Here is a 17109-nt window from a genome sequence, read left to right on the forward strand (position 1 = left end):
GAAGGTTAACAGACTTCAGTCAGACCAAATGTGGGGCACAAATTCCAAGAAAAGAGCATGTGGAAAATCTGGTCATAGAAATAGGGCATGGTCTTTGATGGTAGACAATCATCAAATCCAGGAAACTCATAGGAACCAAGGAACATAAAAGCTAGCAGAAAAACAAATGCAAAGCATTCATAATGGGTTCTGATATCTAACCAATCTCAACAGTCTCTTTCTGATCTCATTCTGGAGGGTGCTGATCACAAGTCAGATGATCTGAGTGAAAGGCTCCCAGGCAATATAAATCAAAACATTTGTCTTCTAGCAAGACAGGGACCAGGCAGTCATATTTTTCTGACAGGGAGATCCTTTGACCATGTCAAGTGCTGCTGCTGGCCAGATTTCTTCTCTCTGCACACTGATACTGACCTGAACTCCTAGTGTTCCATGTTGGTTTTAATCCTTGCAGGCCCTGGGAGGTAGAAATACACGTATTTTCTGTATTGATTTCACAAAGGAATATAAGAGAAGGAGAAGTTTAAGGAGTAGGAGTGGAAGGAGGCAAAAATTAATCAGAAAATCAAATGGAAAAGGGAGGCAGGAAGTCTGTATGGCTGAAGATTGTGGCCCAGATATCTGGCATCTTCTTATCACAGGTGGTTGTACACAGCAGTTATGGCCTGGGCTTTGTTTTTGTGCTATATTTATTGGAAAAATATCACTGTCATACATATACTTAACTGTGTGATTTCATGAAATATTATATATTACTTGCTCACATTTTTACCCTTTGAGAGAAATCAAAGTTTTTAAAGTAGGAGATATTCCTCAGCCAAGGAAGAAAGACACTTTTCTCAATCTGTATTTATTTCCCCAGTTGGCATATACATGAAGACAACTGGGAAAATATAAATTGGAAAAGGTATCACAGAACTGCATTTATTCAAGAATGAAACTATATCAGGTGATTTAATAGAGAAGAGGTGTAGATGTAGGTCCTTAAGGCTTAACTTGTGAACATCATAATGGACTGAGAAGAGCTAGTTTACTATTTTCCAAAAAACTGGCTCAACTTTTTATGGAATTCTTATTTGGGATGCTTTTGGAAACTTATCAATCATTTTGTGACATTTTACAGTGTATCAAGGTTTTAGAGTCTGTGAAACATCATTTTGAAATTGCCCCAAACCAGAGCATTCCCTCCCTCCCTCCCTCCCTCTCTCTCTCTCTCTCTCTCTCTCTCTCTCTCTCTCTCTCTCTCTCTCTCTCTCTCTCTTTCTCTCTCTCTTATATTTTGTCAAATCAACATAGGAAATAGGTTATGAATCTTGAGAGAATGACATAGAAAATAAAGCTCTTCTGATTTTCAAATTATAGAAACAAATGTTAGATATAAGAAAATGGGGGAATCTAGTGTACAAATACACAAATTCTTAGGGAAACTCAGTATAGGAAATCTAGTTGGATACCAGGAATGTTTGAGGACTCAGTTCTGGAAGGTCTCAAGTGTCACTCTGAGGTGCTTCTTCTTGTGCTTTGCTCTAATCTTGATTTCAGTAGATCCACATTAAGTTGAAGTAAGGCTTTTCACAGTTCCCACACTGACATTATAATTTCTATTTTCCAGTGATACAGGCAATTTAAATCCCTAATCACATTTTGGGGAGGGAGAATGTATTTGCTAGTCACCCCCATGTTGTCATTTATGGCTTCTGAAGGCCCATCTCTGTGTATTGGGGGACATGGGACATAGTTTCTGGAAAACGAAAGTTGAAATAGACTTGGTGGTTGTTCCAAGGTCATGTACCCTGTCATGCCTGGGATGAAAACTGGCAGAGAAGGGTCTCAATAAATATTGATCAAATGAAATATTGGTTGAACAAATGTACTGCCAAGGAAAGACTAACATGTTTGGCTTGATAAATGAAGAGAATTTGCATTTTGAATGTCATAACAGATTGTGTGTGTGTGTGTGTGTGTGTGTGTGTGTGTGTGTGTGTGTGTGTAGTGCTGGGAATCAAACCCAGGGCTTCATACTGCTAGGCAAGTGCTATAGTGCTAACCACTACCACAGTCTGAGAGTAGGTCTTTACAATTTGAATGCTGTCATAATCAAGCAACTAATTGATTATGATTAGTTAATAATCATAATTAACTTCCAACTAAAGCTACATTAGTTAAAACCATTTGCTTTCCAGGCTGCTTATAATACATTTGTAAACTCATTTTTTTTTTAAAGAGAGAGTGAGAGAGGAGAGAGAGAGAGAGAGAGAGAGAGAGAGAGAGAGAGAATTTTTAATATTTATTTTTTTTTTAGTTCTCGGCGGACACAACATCTTTGTTGGTATGTGGTGCTGAGGATCGAACCCGGGCCGCACGCATGCCAGGCGAGCGCGCTACCGCTTGAGCCACATCCCCAGCCCTGTAAACTCATTTTTAAAATTGTATTTTTTGTGACTTTAACAGTATTTATTTCTCTATTTTTTTAAAAAAATTATCATTTATGAAGACTAAGCCTGGAGTAATTCGCCCAGTACCTGTAAAATCCAAAATATTACTGAAAAAAGAAGAGGAAGTTTATGAACCCAATCCTTTCAGTAAATACTTGGAAGATAACAGTGACCTCTTTTCTGAACAGGTGAGCAGAAACTTGAGAAAATATTTGATATTTTGATAAATGACTACATAAAACATAAATGTCTTTTATCATCATACTTGTGGAAGAAATGTGCATTTAATTAGAGTATCCTTGGTAAGACAAAAATCATTTTTGAAAAAATACATAGAAATTCTTATGTAATTCCAGGATATCATGAAGCATCTCCATTTTTTTTTCTGTAAAAATTTCTATGTAGAGCTGGTATTGTTTGTGAGACCAAGACATTTCATAATATCTATGAAAACATCAAATCACTGGTTGGGTGGGTCATACAGGTGGTGCATTCTTATATCTAAGGTACTGCTTCCTTCTGAAGAGAGAAATGCAGTATTTTACATTTGATATATTATAGTAGACAAATGTCCTATAGTTTGGGTTCGTATTAGATTGGTAGAAATGATGCAGTCTGCTTTATCATGTGGAACTAGTTCCAGGATGGGAGCTCCAGTCATCTTAATGCTTCGCTGTCATTTTGTTTGTGTGCAAAAAATTTATATTACCATTATATATGATGTATGTTGGAGAGGGATAATGGAAAGTTGTCACTGGGGGCTTTACAAGATATTTGGAAATGTACTCTGTGCCATATAAAGCTTCATAAATGATAGCAAAGAGAAACTTTACATCATTGTCCTATTAAAATGCAAGCAAAGGACGTGGCTCTACCTTGTGATAATCGTTAGCATTATTAAGCAGATGAACAATGTAGGTTTCTGGATATAACCACAACATGTAAAATGATCACATTTAAAATTTGTAACTAAATATATTTATAAAGGAATATAAACTCTTATTTAAAAATAATGATTAACAGGGTTGTTAAAAATATAAATTACTGTCATATTTATGAAATTTAAGGAAGATTTTATCTGCTACATTATCAGCTCTATTACTCTGGACAAATCGTTTCATCTTTCTTGGTTTTAGTGTCTTAAGGTTTAGAAGAAATACTCAGATCAGGTACTTTTAAATATTGTTTAAATTCTAAAATCTGGATTACTCTAAGTCTATTATCAACCCTAGATGGACCTGAAATTCTTTGCAGCCTTGAAAAAGTTCATTTTAAATATTTTTTCATGATTCACCATTGGTTTTATCTATGAAATGGAGATAATGCTGGGTGCAGCGGTGCATGCCTGTAGTCTCAACAACCTGAGAGGCTGAGATGGGAGGATCACTTGAGTGTAGGAGTTCCAGAGCAACCAGGGCATCAGAGAGTCCCTACCTAAAAACAAACAACAACAACAAACAAACAAACAACCAAAAAAAGAAAAGATGAAAGCATTTCCTACTTATTTATATATATTTTGTGATACTGCTGTAATTTTGATAAATTTGAATATTTTAGAAGGCACTAATATCATTAAAATGATAATTAGGGCAATTAACTTCTATTCTATGGAAAAATATGATACTCAAATAGAGAAATCTTATTGATCCATAAGTTATCTTCATTAATTCTACACATACCAGAAATGAAAATTCCTGTTAGGAAAGCATATTTCATCAACAATAAAAATATCTACAAAATATCTATTGCTTGCTTGACACTAATATTTTAAAAGCTTAATGTGAAGTTTTAGTATGAGATCCTTATAAAACTTATAAAAGCAATCTAGTACTTATATGAAAAACAAACTGCCCAGCAGTTCAATTCCATTTATTATCCATGTAGCTTACATTCCTCAAAATATGATCTAATGTTATAAAATAATGATTTTATTCTTCTTTATAATTTAAATTTTTGCATTTAATTCAAATAAGTGTCCTTGCAGAATATCAAGTTGATCTAACTATAATTTATCAGCATTTACTAATCTTCTGAAATGATGAGTTCCATTTTCAAGAGCAGGAAATTCTTGTCACCAGAAAGAATTGCCATTTCTTTTCATTGCTTTTACTAACTCTATAACAAGTTTACATCTCTGTATATGTTGCATCATAAATCTATTATTTTCAGATATTTGTTGAAAATGTCACGTATTTTGCAAATATGAAGAGGCCACAGACGTAATATTATTTGTTTTCTTTAAACCAATTTATTTTTGTTTGTATTCCTATTTGAGTGTGGAATGTTGAAAGTTACATGAGATTGCAGACTGTAAAAATTGAAATGAGTCTAGCATACTACTTAAAAGTGAATTAGAAGAGTCCACTGTTCTTATTTATTGACCTTGTATGAGGGAAATGTATGATTGATCCTGGGGCCACAGGAAATTGCATATTAACTATTAACTGGCTTCTTTATATTGAGCTCCAACTACCATCTAATTGTGCCTAGAATCTATGATGGAAGGAGATACCAAAATGTAGGTACTTCAGTCTACTTAAAAAATAAATTGAGTAATAACAAGTTATCATCTCAGCATAGCTACTTCATGAGAGCTTCAATAGAAGGAAGTGTACTCAAATTCAGCTGTAGTCACCGTCGTGTTCTCTTACACTGTTGCCACAGAATAAATTGAATGGTTCCAAACTTGGTTGATCTCACCCACCCATGTAATAGAAAATTCTTTTGCCAAACATTTGCACAAAATTGAAGCAGCTCACATTCACTAATCTGCCTTGTACTGGGGACAGTTCCACATGACAGGAGATGTTGGATGGGATTGTTAAGTCAATAAATTTTCCCTAGCAGATTTATTGCCATAAAATATGATTTCAAAACTCTCTGCTACAAAATGTCAGATGCTAAAGATGATGAGACTGAACAGAGATGTATTTATTGTAGTTCAGAAAGGTACAGCTGGGAAGCTTTTTGAACTGATTATGAGCTGAAAATTTGCCTGGGAACAGCCTCTCCATACTAAAAGCAAAGTTTGAAACCAAATGCATAACCAAGTAATTGAGACTTATTACTTAAGAACTTTTACATCAAAATGGCATAAGCCAGCAAGCTTCCTTCTATAGTAGGTGGATGGATTTTTTAAATAGATACTCTTATAAATGAAGCTTATACTTTTCTGAAATTATCTTAAAATTCATTATTGCATCAATTTATGGTCCTTTAGAGTTATTAAAAAACATCTTTACACCCACCCTAAACAAATGAGATTTAAATGATAATGTGCTTTGAAGCATGTTTCTATTGATAATTAAAGGCAGAGTTAGAAAATAGTTAATAGAATCAACTATATAAATGGGCATCAAAGTGTATAGTTTCAGAAAATCAGTTCTTTGATGGGAATGAAGACACTTAGGAGCCAAATGACTTTTAGTTTATATCATTTGTGAGTGTGTAAAATATATCCATTGCTTTCTGATCATTTAAGGTATCTGACTAGATAAAGGTGATTTCTTCACTGAAGATTTTCAATTCAATAGAAAAAGTAATGGTTAATTTCAGTTATGTAAAGTATTATGTAAAATGGTCTCTTTCTCTATAAATTAGCAAAACACCCAATATTAGTGATATCCTTACTTTCTTAAAGCTATAGATAACTACATAAGGAAGGTTTGGGGTGGAATTAAATGTAGAATCTGATTTTTCAGAGAAATGTTTTCCTCCTTTTTTTAATGAGAAAATGCTACCCAGTGTATATGCCTCTTCATCTTTATTTTTAAATCAATTTCAGTGAAGTAGTAGACATATTTTTGTATTAAAATGACCATTTACAGAATTTCCTCCACACTACTCACAGAGAACTAAAAGGATAATTATAAGGAATTTTCTTCCTTGTAGTCTTTTCATTTGTTGTTTTCTTCTTATTTTTCTTAGACATCCAACTTAACTCCCTTTCCTACCAAATTATGTTTGACAATCAATCTTGATTTTTATGTGAATGCTTTTTATCTTTTCATGTAATAATTCATCAAATTATAACTGTGACCTTCAACTTCCTATCCTGATGTCGCCCATGTGTTAATATTGCTTTTTACTCTGAATGACATTGACTTTGTCACAAACTACCACTTTTTCAACATTTATTTTTCAATCAAAATGGCTTATCCTATTTGCTCATAACTTATCTTTTATCATTGATAAAATTTTACTAGGAAATATTTTTCAGATAAAATGTTTAAATAAGCTTTATCCTTTAGAAACAATTATGGGACTTGCTGGAGTGTTTAAAAAAAAAAAAACTAATGCTGGTAGCAGTTGTATGCCCCTAATTGCAGTGACTCAGGAGGCTAAGACAGGTGGATCATGAGTTCAAAGCCAGCCTCAACAATTTAGCAATGCCTAAGCAGCTTAGCCCAGATCCTGTCTCTAAATAAAATACAAATATGGCTGGGGGTGTGTCTCCATGGTTAGGTGCTCCTTGTTTCAATCCCTGTTACTAGAGAGAGAGAGAGAGAGAGAGAGAGAGAGAAAAACTTAAGATTTCTTGTGGAAAATTTAGGAACAGAAATTTGGCTTCTCTAAGTTTAACTATGCTGTTTTGTTCATTCAAGAAATGTAGGCCTTATTAGAATTTCTTTACTTTTTCCTTTCTTCCGTCCTTCAATCCTTCCTTCCCTCCTTCTCCTCCTTTGTTCCCTCCCTTTATATGTGTGAGGTAATAGAAAATTCATCATCAACAAGTTATGCACTATATGTAATAGATAATTTATCAACAACACAATAAAATAATGTGTGTATTTGTATATATTTTAAAAATTCTCCTTTTGAAACAATATTTGCTTTCTCTTCCAGGATATAATTAGCTAGGCTTACTTCTTTATACTTAAACTTTCATCTTTTTTTCTTTTTGACATTAACTTTCTCTTGAACTGTGTACTCATCAAAATTGGAAGGTCACAACTAAAGTATTGCAATCTTCCTTTACAGTTGCCCACAATAAGGAATCTCTCTCTCTCTCTCTCTCTCTCTCTCTCTCTCTCTCTCTCTCTCTCTCTCTCTACCGTCTTTCCCTGACTTATGTAGGGGTAAGAATCTTGGAGAATTTTACTTGCTTTAAAAAAAGCAAACATTCAAAGAAGACCTATTAGCCATTTCTATCATAATGATATTAAAAGCATAGTTGCTTAACAGCTAGTTGGTGAATATGTAGCAACGTACCACCTTATAGCTTCTCAATCCACTGGGAAACAGTGAGAATTTTAAAGTTTCATGCCAAGTGTATCCTTCTGGACTTCTTTAACTCCAGACTCCCTGCATATCTTCATTCATATTTAGGACATCTCATGTAAAGTAAACACTGGTTTTGAAATAAGAACTCATTAAAATAGCAATTATAAAGGCTGCATCAGTTTTATTCTAAAAATATGAAACAGAATTTCAAAATAGAGTGCATTACTCTGTAAAAATAATTTAAAGTAATATACAAAATAAATGTTATTGAAAGACTAGAAAGTTAAAGAATTTTATTTCTTGGTAAAAAAAAGATGTATTCTATATTTTTCTTCACAGCAAACTCTACTTCAAAACTTCCCCTTGAACTTCAAGTCAAGTTCAACCTGTGAATAGATAGTACATAGGCAAAAACTGCATGCCTCTGGCATGGTTTCCTCTATCAGTATATAAGATGCTTCCCTCTCACCGCGTGTAACCACCTGCTTCTTCCCTCTCTACAGAGTCTCAGTTTCATAAATTCTTTGGGGTGATTTTAAAGATGATTGTTAACAATCATTACATTCAGTGTACCTAGGAAATGCAATCAGCCAAATGTCTGTGATTTTCTTTTCTCTGCTGCACATTTTCTTTGACATATGAGAATAAGAATCAAGGCAGAATGCAAAGAGGACATAATAAAATTTGGAGGCACTTTTGAACATGAGCACTAGAATTGACGTGTTTGAAACATTTATAATCTCTAAACATTAGAGAGATTGTTACATATTTTAAAATGTCTGTGAGATCAGACTTTGATGAAAAATGTGAAGGTCACAACAAGACATTGAGGATGAGTTAGCTATATAAAGAAAGACGGGAATTTTCTCTTCCTTTTTTGTCATACAATATACATAAAGAGAAACTTTATACAGGGAAATAGTAAATCTGAATAAGAAGAGACATAAAAAGAATGCATAGAAATGGGGGACTAAAGCTGGTGAATAAACTTTTTGAATTTCATTTAAAAATATGAAAGGCAGCATAGGAAGTCTAGCCTATGGAGAGTAGAAATCAGGCTAGGAAAGCAGGTTATTTAAAATAAACATATATAGGAAAAGAGAAAACAGTATTAAAAAAGAAATATATTTTTCTTGTCTCAAAGACTGTGTGGAAAGTAAGGTTTTTATTAAGTTTCTAAGTTCAAAATTGGTGATTTTTTTTAGAGATGAGAGAAACTGATTGACTTTTAGTGTTTTCAAAAATAGTAATCTAATATCCAAGTATGGGGATCCTAGGTGAAATTTAATCTGTTTTACCTCAGGTATCCAGATAGTAACTTGTCTCATGGATCTTTAGGTCTTTATTGTCATTTTAACCTCATTTTTCCTTGCAAATAGAAAATTTCATTTGATAAGAAAGTTAGCAAATTATCCAGAAGTAGATTGTCAGTTAACTTTACCTAGTAAAGTTTGGAGGCTTAGCAGATTTTATCTGCTCAAATAAAAGCAAATACATATGACATTTATTACATTGAGTGTGTTCAGAAAAACGGAGGCATGCTTCATCATTGGAGGCTTAGGTTTCCATGGAAGGCTGCTGTTTAAAACTGGTCCATTGTAGGCTGCCACAGTCAGGCTAGTTTTACCTCCCCACTTCAGAAACCATGTCCAGGCAGGCCCTAATAACTTTCTTCATTTTGATGTGCAATAGAACCACAAGGAGACTGGGGCAGCTCAGTTTTGCTGCAAGAATTCTGAAGTGTCTTCTGGTCATGTCTGTGAGGTTTACTAAATTTTGAAAAACCTGAAGCTCATTGGTGAAATGAAGGGATTCTCAACTGAGAATGATTTTGCGTTGGACATGACTGGATCTCACATAACAGAAGGAAGGGTGCTACTGGCATCCAGTACTTAGAAGCTAAAGTTGCTGCTAAATACCCCACAGTGCACATGATGGGTGCCCACAACAAAGAATCCTCAAACCAGAAATGGCAATGATATTGGAGTTGAATCCTTGACAAGATAGTCTCTTGGTTCCACTACTATTTCTAAGGAAGTCAATATTTTATCCTTGCTGCAGATTTTTGGTTTACTGATTGGGTGCCTTCTTTTTGATTCCTAAGTACTTTTCCCTATTTGATTTACATAGAGGAGGTAAGCCTCCAAATATGGAAGTGCTCACATTCCAAATATTGTCCCATGTAGCCTCTTCTCATAACAGAAGCCCTATTCGATGAGGGACATACATTTTCATTGATTCTGGCTATATTTGTAAAATTATGGCCTCACCCCCCCTTTGTAGACATTTTCCCCTCCTTTTTATATTTCTCGAGTTGGGTTTTGGAATGACCAACTAAAATAAATAAATAAGTAAAAATTCAGACAACCTGTGTAACTCTTAAAATGCATGTTTTTGGGTGAAGTCATTCCTGATATTAGACCATATTGTCTTTATTTGCAAAATGAAGGTGTTACATGAGGTCGTACTAAAGTAAAGGTACCCTCTTTTCCTGAAAATCTGTTGATATCTTAATCATGGTTTTAAATATTATTAGAGTTCTTCTGGATATTTTATATCTTTTGATGATTCAAATAAGGTGGGAAGTAAGTAATGCTTAGGCTATAGGTTTGTAGAGATGAAAAGTCTTCATCTATTGTTAAGTCAATAATGACAAAACCCATCTCCAGATAGTTTATGGTGTGTGTGTGTGTGTGTGTGTGTGTGTGTGTGTGTGTGTGTATGTGTGTGTGTGTGTACACAGCCCCAGCCCCGGATTTGGATTAACCATTTAGGTAGAAAATCTTTTCCTATTTTGGCTTTTTTTTCTTAAAATATCAATTCCTATTCACTCCCTCTTTGTATTGAGAAATCATCAGTATCATTTATCGTCAATATTTCCCTTTGAATAGCTATAATTTTGTTTTGCTTTGCCTTCTACTGAAAATACTAGGAGAATAGACAATTTCTTTCCAAATTTGTGTGTGTGTGTGTGTGTGTGTGTGTGTGTTTGTGCAAAGGACTGATAAGTATATACATGAGTATGTACATGTTTAACACTCTTTGTAAGAGTTCTGGTATTTGCCCCTTAAGATATTTCTTTTTCTTTTCACATGGGCAATTTTTCCAACTATTTATGCTGCAAATATCTTGAAGAAGCAGGCTAAGTAGGCAACCCAAAATTTAAATGAAGAGACTTTTCACAATGAAAGCAAAAATGCCTTTGGTAATCTTTCCTTTTTTAGATTTACTGTCTCTGCATTCTTTTTGTACAGAAGACACTGCACTTTGATTCACTTGTTTCATAATCACGAAAGACTCTGGGATAATCCTTGCAATAAACTTTGGGCTTTTTACTTTTTAAAATCTCTCTCTGGAAATTGATGTGGGACTATGTGACAAGCTCTGGATATAAAATATAATTTCATTGCAGAACATCAACCATTTCATTTAATTTCCTTGTTATGATACTAATAGTTTTAAAAGAACAAAACTCCAGTATGTTAAAAACTATAAAATGATTTTTAAAATGTAATACTTTATTAACACAGACAATATAAATCCTGCATTTAATATACCTAAATATATAAATGTTGTAACATGAACAATTTTGTAAAGCTGTAATATAAATCATAATTTGTGCATAATATGTTCAGAATTTTAAAATCGTAAATTCAAAGATGTGTAGATGTTTCTAGAGTCAATAAGTTAGGAATTGGTGAAATTTGTGTGTAGGGTGTCTCCGCTTCAAAATGTTTCTCACAATAATAAAAACACAGTCTATTACTGGTGGTTATAATAGAGACCAGGCAGTTCCTCAAGTAAGTACTGAATCACATAGGCGTTGAGAAGAGCACAAGTTAATCTTTCGATGTGCTTTTACAAAGAACATCCTATCTCCCTGCTCTGAGTCAGTGATTGGCAGGAATTGGTCAAGTAACAGATTGTTAAGCGACTTTTCCTACTTATCCACTTAGAATTTGTCTATCATTCTGTGAAATGGAAGACTTCTAATGCTCAAAAGATCTTTTGCATTTGAAAAATCAAGCCGGTTTTCAAAATGTTTTACTCTCAAAATGATATTTGTCAGAGCACTGTCCCTCTTTTTTTTTTTTAAGGCATTTTTCGTAGACACTCGCAAAGCATTTTCTAGACTATGATTTTCATAGGAGACTAGGTACAGGAATGCTTATAAATCCTGTCATTTCTGCTAATTTGACTTGGGAATACGGTGCATAGATCCTCTGTACCTCAGGGATTATTTTAACTTTCAGGAGTCCCACCTGGGACCCAGCCCAGTTGTGCTAGTGGGGTATGGAGCCCTTTTTTGGAGACACACTGGGGCTTCTGATCTCTTTTTTTTCTCTACCTCTTTCACCTTTATTTCCCCTGTCTCCTGCTCTTATCCAAGCACTTTGCACAGTCTTGTTCTGACCAACTATGTACTCTTTCAGGATTTTAATATCTAAGGTCCTACATTTTTGAAAGCAAAAAGTTTTGCTTCTCAAATTATTACTCTGCCATAAGTTAACTAAATCTACTTTGAAACTCAAAACCCATAAAAAAAGTTTCATTCTTCTTTGCAATTCTGCTTTAACTTATCCTGGGACCTTAAGATGGAATTAATATTTAGTTGCCTCAGTTGGTGGAAGTAACATAGAGCTCAGGACTGAGGAGAAGAAAGAATTAGGCATTACTCTTTCCTGGTATGTGTTCTCTGCTATGTCACCACGACTCATGATTGAGGTGCTGCCACCTCTCTCCACTCTCAACCCATACACCTCTACTCTTAATATTTAACCTTTGGACATTAGTGCCAGACCCTGAAATGGGCCTGAGTGATTCCCCAAGCAACATCTGTGCTCCAGTGGAGCTGGGAGTCTACTGAGTTGTGAAAATTCTAGAGCTTGATCTGTGTCTCCTTCCTTTAGCCCTTACTTAACCTTCTGCACCCTTTATACTTCCTCACTTGAAATAGTCCACTTCACTTTCAGGCTTTACTCTCCGTGGCCTCTTATTAGAAAGAGAAGTGGTACATATGCTTAGTCTTTGGTTCTCTGATCCATTATGGGACCTTATCTCAGGTGGTACTTACTGCAGTGTTTAACTTTTCTGCTTCCTGAAAAAAATCAGAAACATGATGACAGAATTCAGTGGAAGGAACATGGGCTCATGTGATTTTGGGAAAAATCTCTTTCCTCATGGAACTTCAGTTTCATCTTGCAAAACTTTGGTTACTAATTACAAGTTCTAATATCCATTCTAATGTGCATTCATGCTTTTTAAAGAGTAATGTAATTTATATTTAATAAATTTCCCAAGTTTTTTTTTTCAGTTTTATTGAAGTACAACTGACAAAATTACATATGTGTGTATGATACAGTGGGATGATTTTGTATAAGTATGCTTTGAATAATGATGACCACAACCAAATTAATCAACACACGGTTGCTGTGTGTGTGGCTAGGTGGGAGGAGTGGGAAGGGTGACAGTGAGATATACTCTCTTTTCAAGTTTCAAGTAAACAATACAGTGTTATTAACTTGAGTTACCATACTGCTCATTAGATATTCAGGAATCAATTATCTTTCAACTGAAAGTTTGTGCCCTTTGACCACTATCTTCCCATTTTCCCCAAATACCAGTCCAGTCCCCACACCCCATCCTGATCTCTGTTCCTATGAGTTTGGCTTTTTTAGATTATACATATAACTGAGATTTTGAAATACTTATCCTTCTGTGACTGGTTTATTTCACTTAAAATAATGCCCCCTGAGTTCACCCCTCTTGTTGAGAATGACAGTATTTTTTTAAGGCTGAATAATATGCCATTTTCTTTATATCTTCATCCATTGATGGGCACTTTGGCTGTCTTGGCTGTTGGGTATAGGGCTGTGATGATTACAGAAAAAGCCCCTATGAAAAGGTATTGGACACATTGAAAGGAAAACAATTTAAAATGTTTACTGTTATTTTCCTTAAAATCACCATAATTTTGGAAGAAAGGAGTTGATTTCCAGCTAAAAGGTCACCAAAAATATTCCTTTCCATTTCCTTTCCCTTGTATGGAAAATCATAGAAGCTTCTTTTCCAGGTTACTTTATGACTTATTTAGTTTAAATTGCTTCCCCCCACCCCCAAATATATCCACATGGTCAATGAAAGATGGGAAATAAACCATATGTACAGAAAATATAAAACTCAGCCCTTTAACTCTCCACTGCTCATGTGATTGTGACATGCTTTCTTTTTCTTTTCTCGAGTTCCTCTTTCAAATATTTTCCCATGATCCATGCCATCTGCTGTGTGAAACTTGCTGTCAGACAACCATATACTCTAAGCACTACATTATCCAAAGTCTATCTTGAAAATTATGCTATAATTATTCAAACTTTTTTATAGAGGGTTCAAAATAGCTAAGCATATGCTAACTTTTTCCTGCTTCACAAGTCCAAAATTTTTTTAGCTCAAATCAGAATTCAAAATAGATAAGTGATGCTTTAAATATGTCTTTTTTAAAAATACATATGGATTCCTCAAAATTAGGGATTATAAAAAAGAATTTATGCCATATGTTAAAAATTAAGACACCTAATTTATTGCATTGATCTTAGTGCCATGTAGATAATTAGAATCTATTATTTCTTACTAATTTGTGTTTTTCTTCTGGGGGTATCTGTAAAACATGGATATATCTTTGAATAAAGGAGTCATTTGTTATAAATACTTTATAACTATTCTTCGTTTCATGGACAGGGTGTTGCTTTAAGTAAAAACTGCAGCTGAAATGCTATGATTCTGATTTTCAATTGTTTTAAGTCCCAGGCAGCCAAAGAAAGCTAACAATAAATGCTAAAATGAAATAAGTGTTGCTTTACGAAAAAAGGTGGGAAGATGAAAGTTAGGATGGTGTTAAAGGCTTCGGTAGTTTCACCCAGTGGTGCTCTGAGTTTGCAAAGGTGTCATGTACTCACTCACACACATAAATGTACATGGTGGCAGGAGGGGACAGCATGAGCAAGAGAAAGACGATGCTCATCCTTTCCAAACCAGGAAAAGAGGTGACTTTAAAATGCTAGGATGGAACAAAAGAATCTCAGATATGCAGGCGTTAATGAGAAGAACCCAAAGTGCTTCAAAATGCCCTTCAGTGTTGCCTTGGAAGCAGTGTTTCAAGTTCAACAGTTTGACTTTACAGTGAAGTAGGAAGAGGCTTTTTTTCTAGAGGGATAAATGACTGTAGCATTAATTTTCTGATGTCTCTGTCAGTTAGTCAAAGCAAAATTAATTTATTCACTGCATATTTGCTAATTTTTCTCTAATGAACAAAGATATTATTTGCTACATAAGTTCTTGTCTTGAAGTTTTGTACAATATGGTATTAAATATAACCAACTAAAATAATTTATTCCTTTTTGAAAGTCAAACTCTTAAGTAAAGCTTAAAATTTTGGAAAATTTTGTGTTTTTTTAACATACTTTTACATTGAAGAAGATTATTCTCAAGAGAATGAAAAGTGGTTTATAACTTGTTTTAATCAGAAATAGCTCAATTTTCTGATAGAAATATGTATAAGACGGTTTTATGATCCCTGTCCATCCCTCAAAAAGTAAAACATTAAATACTCATATATTAAATGTGAAAGAAGTGTAGAATGATATGCCTTCTCAGAAATCATGTAGAATAGCCAGGCAATGATGGCATATGCCTGGCATCCCAGAGACTCACAAGGCTGAGGAAGGAGAACTGCAAATTCAAGGCCAGTCTTGGCAACTTACTGAGACCCTATTCATCCATTGATGGATAAATAAAAATTAAAAAGACCTGGGAGTATAGCTGAGTGATAGTTCAGTCCTTGGTACCCCTCCCCAAAAAAGTAATTCTCAAAAAATATGTACTAAGCTCAAGATAATTCATTAGAATGTGGGTGGGACACAGATCTGACACAATAGACATTTTTATTAATGTGTTTTTAAAGAAAAAAATCTAAACCAAGGGTCACAAACTATGGCCTGTGGGTAAAATCTTGTCCACCAATGTTTTTATAAATGAAGTTTTACTGAAACACAGCCATACCCACTTATTTCTGCATTGTCTGAGGCTGCTTTTATACTATCAAAGGAGGATTAAGTAATTGTGACTGATGTGTTTCCAAAGCCTGTAATATTTACTAGTTGGCCCTTTCTAGAAAAATTTTACCAACCCCTCACCTAAAGCAATAACAACAGAATTTAAACTTTGTCCATGTCTATGGGCTTTTATGAGGGTCCTTTGGAGATCTGAGTCCTGCAAAGTTGAAACTTATGTGTATTCATACTAAGATTTCCTTGGAGTTTCAGGGATGTCCATCTTGCTGCAATGGACAGTGTGCCCTTGGAGGGCCGTTCCTTAAGCCTGTTGTGCTTTATTATAATGCAATTTAACTGTCTGGTTAGCTAGATAAGTTAGTTTTCATTTTAACTATTTTTAACCAAAATAACATAGGCAGACAACTTTATAAAGGACAACAAAACTCCTGAAAAACAACCTAAATTGAATATACCACTGATATAAACATAAACGAGAAATAGCAGATGTGACACAAGGCCTATGTAGACAAATTTATCAGCCATAAATATATTTTAAACACTGATAATCTACTTGAATTTGGCATGAACTAGGCCAGTTTCTTGGAAATTATTAAAACTGCTTTTATATCTATCTTCACTGTGAATATTTCTATATCTAAGTTTATAATTGTATTTGAGCTTTAGTTAGTTAATAATAATATGGTGATATCATAATTAGTAAAGCATTTACAATGTAAGGCACCACAGACATGAAGATGCTATATAGTTTTTATTGTTGTTTAAAGACAGGGTACTCAACATTCTGAGGTTTAATGTATTGCTCAGGTAAATGATAAAATTCTCTTTTCAGGAATTTTAATTGAGAATAGTAGTTAAAAACCTAATTTAATTGGGGATACATGTGTTCTTCTTGCCAGGTGAATATTATAAAATAGAGAATAAAATCATGGCATTTGCAGGTAAATGGATGGAGTTGGAGAATATTATGCTAAATGAAGTAAGCCAATCCCCAAAAAATCAAAGGCCAAGTGTTTTCTCTGATTTGCCGATGCTGATCGATAATGGGGATGGGGCGGAGCATAGGAGGAATGGATGAACTTTAGATAGGGCAAAGGGGAGGGAAAAAAGGGGAGGGGTCATGGGGTAGGAAATACGGTGGAATGAGACGGACATCATGACCCTAAGTACATGTTTGAAGACATGAATGGTGGACTCTACTTTGTGAACAACCAGAGACATGAAAAATTGTGCTCATATATGTGTAACATGAATTGAACTGCATTCTACTGTCATTTATAACAAATTAGAGTAAATGAATAAATTTAAAAAAAACAACAATAACAAAAAATATTAAAACCTAAATAATGGTAGTGTTGGGAAATAGAATGTGATAACAGTTGTTA

The 17109-nt window shown here is 34.3% G+C and overlaps 1 protein-coding gene across 21 annotated transcripts in view; it reads left to right on the top strand.

Moving 5' to 3' along the window:
- The window catches only part of MLIP (muscular LMNA interacting protein), a 232839-nt gene that overhangs the window by 172210 nt on the left and 43520 nt on the right, over positions 1-17109 (top strand). For all 21 annotated transcript variants that reach the window (XM_081295746.1, XM_081295744.1, XM_081295758.1 and 18 more), the window contains one exon: positions 2495-2623. In XM_081295746.1, the coding sequence (XP_081151872.1) occupies positions 2495-2623 (129 nt within the window). The remainder of the gene's footprint in view (positions 1-2494; positions 2624-17109) is intronic.

This window comes from Spermophilus citellus (assembly GCF_964194105.1).
Source record: "Spermophilus citellus genome assembly, chromosome: 5".
NCBI classification, from domain to species: Eukaryota; Metazoa; Chordata; class Mammalia; order Rodentia; family Sciuridae; genus Spermophilus; species Spermophilus citellus.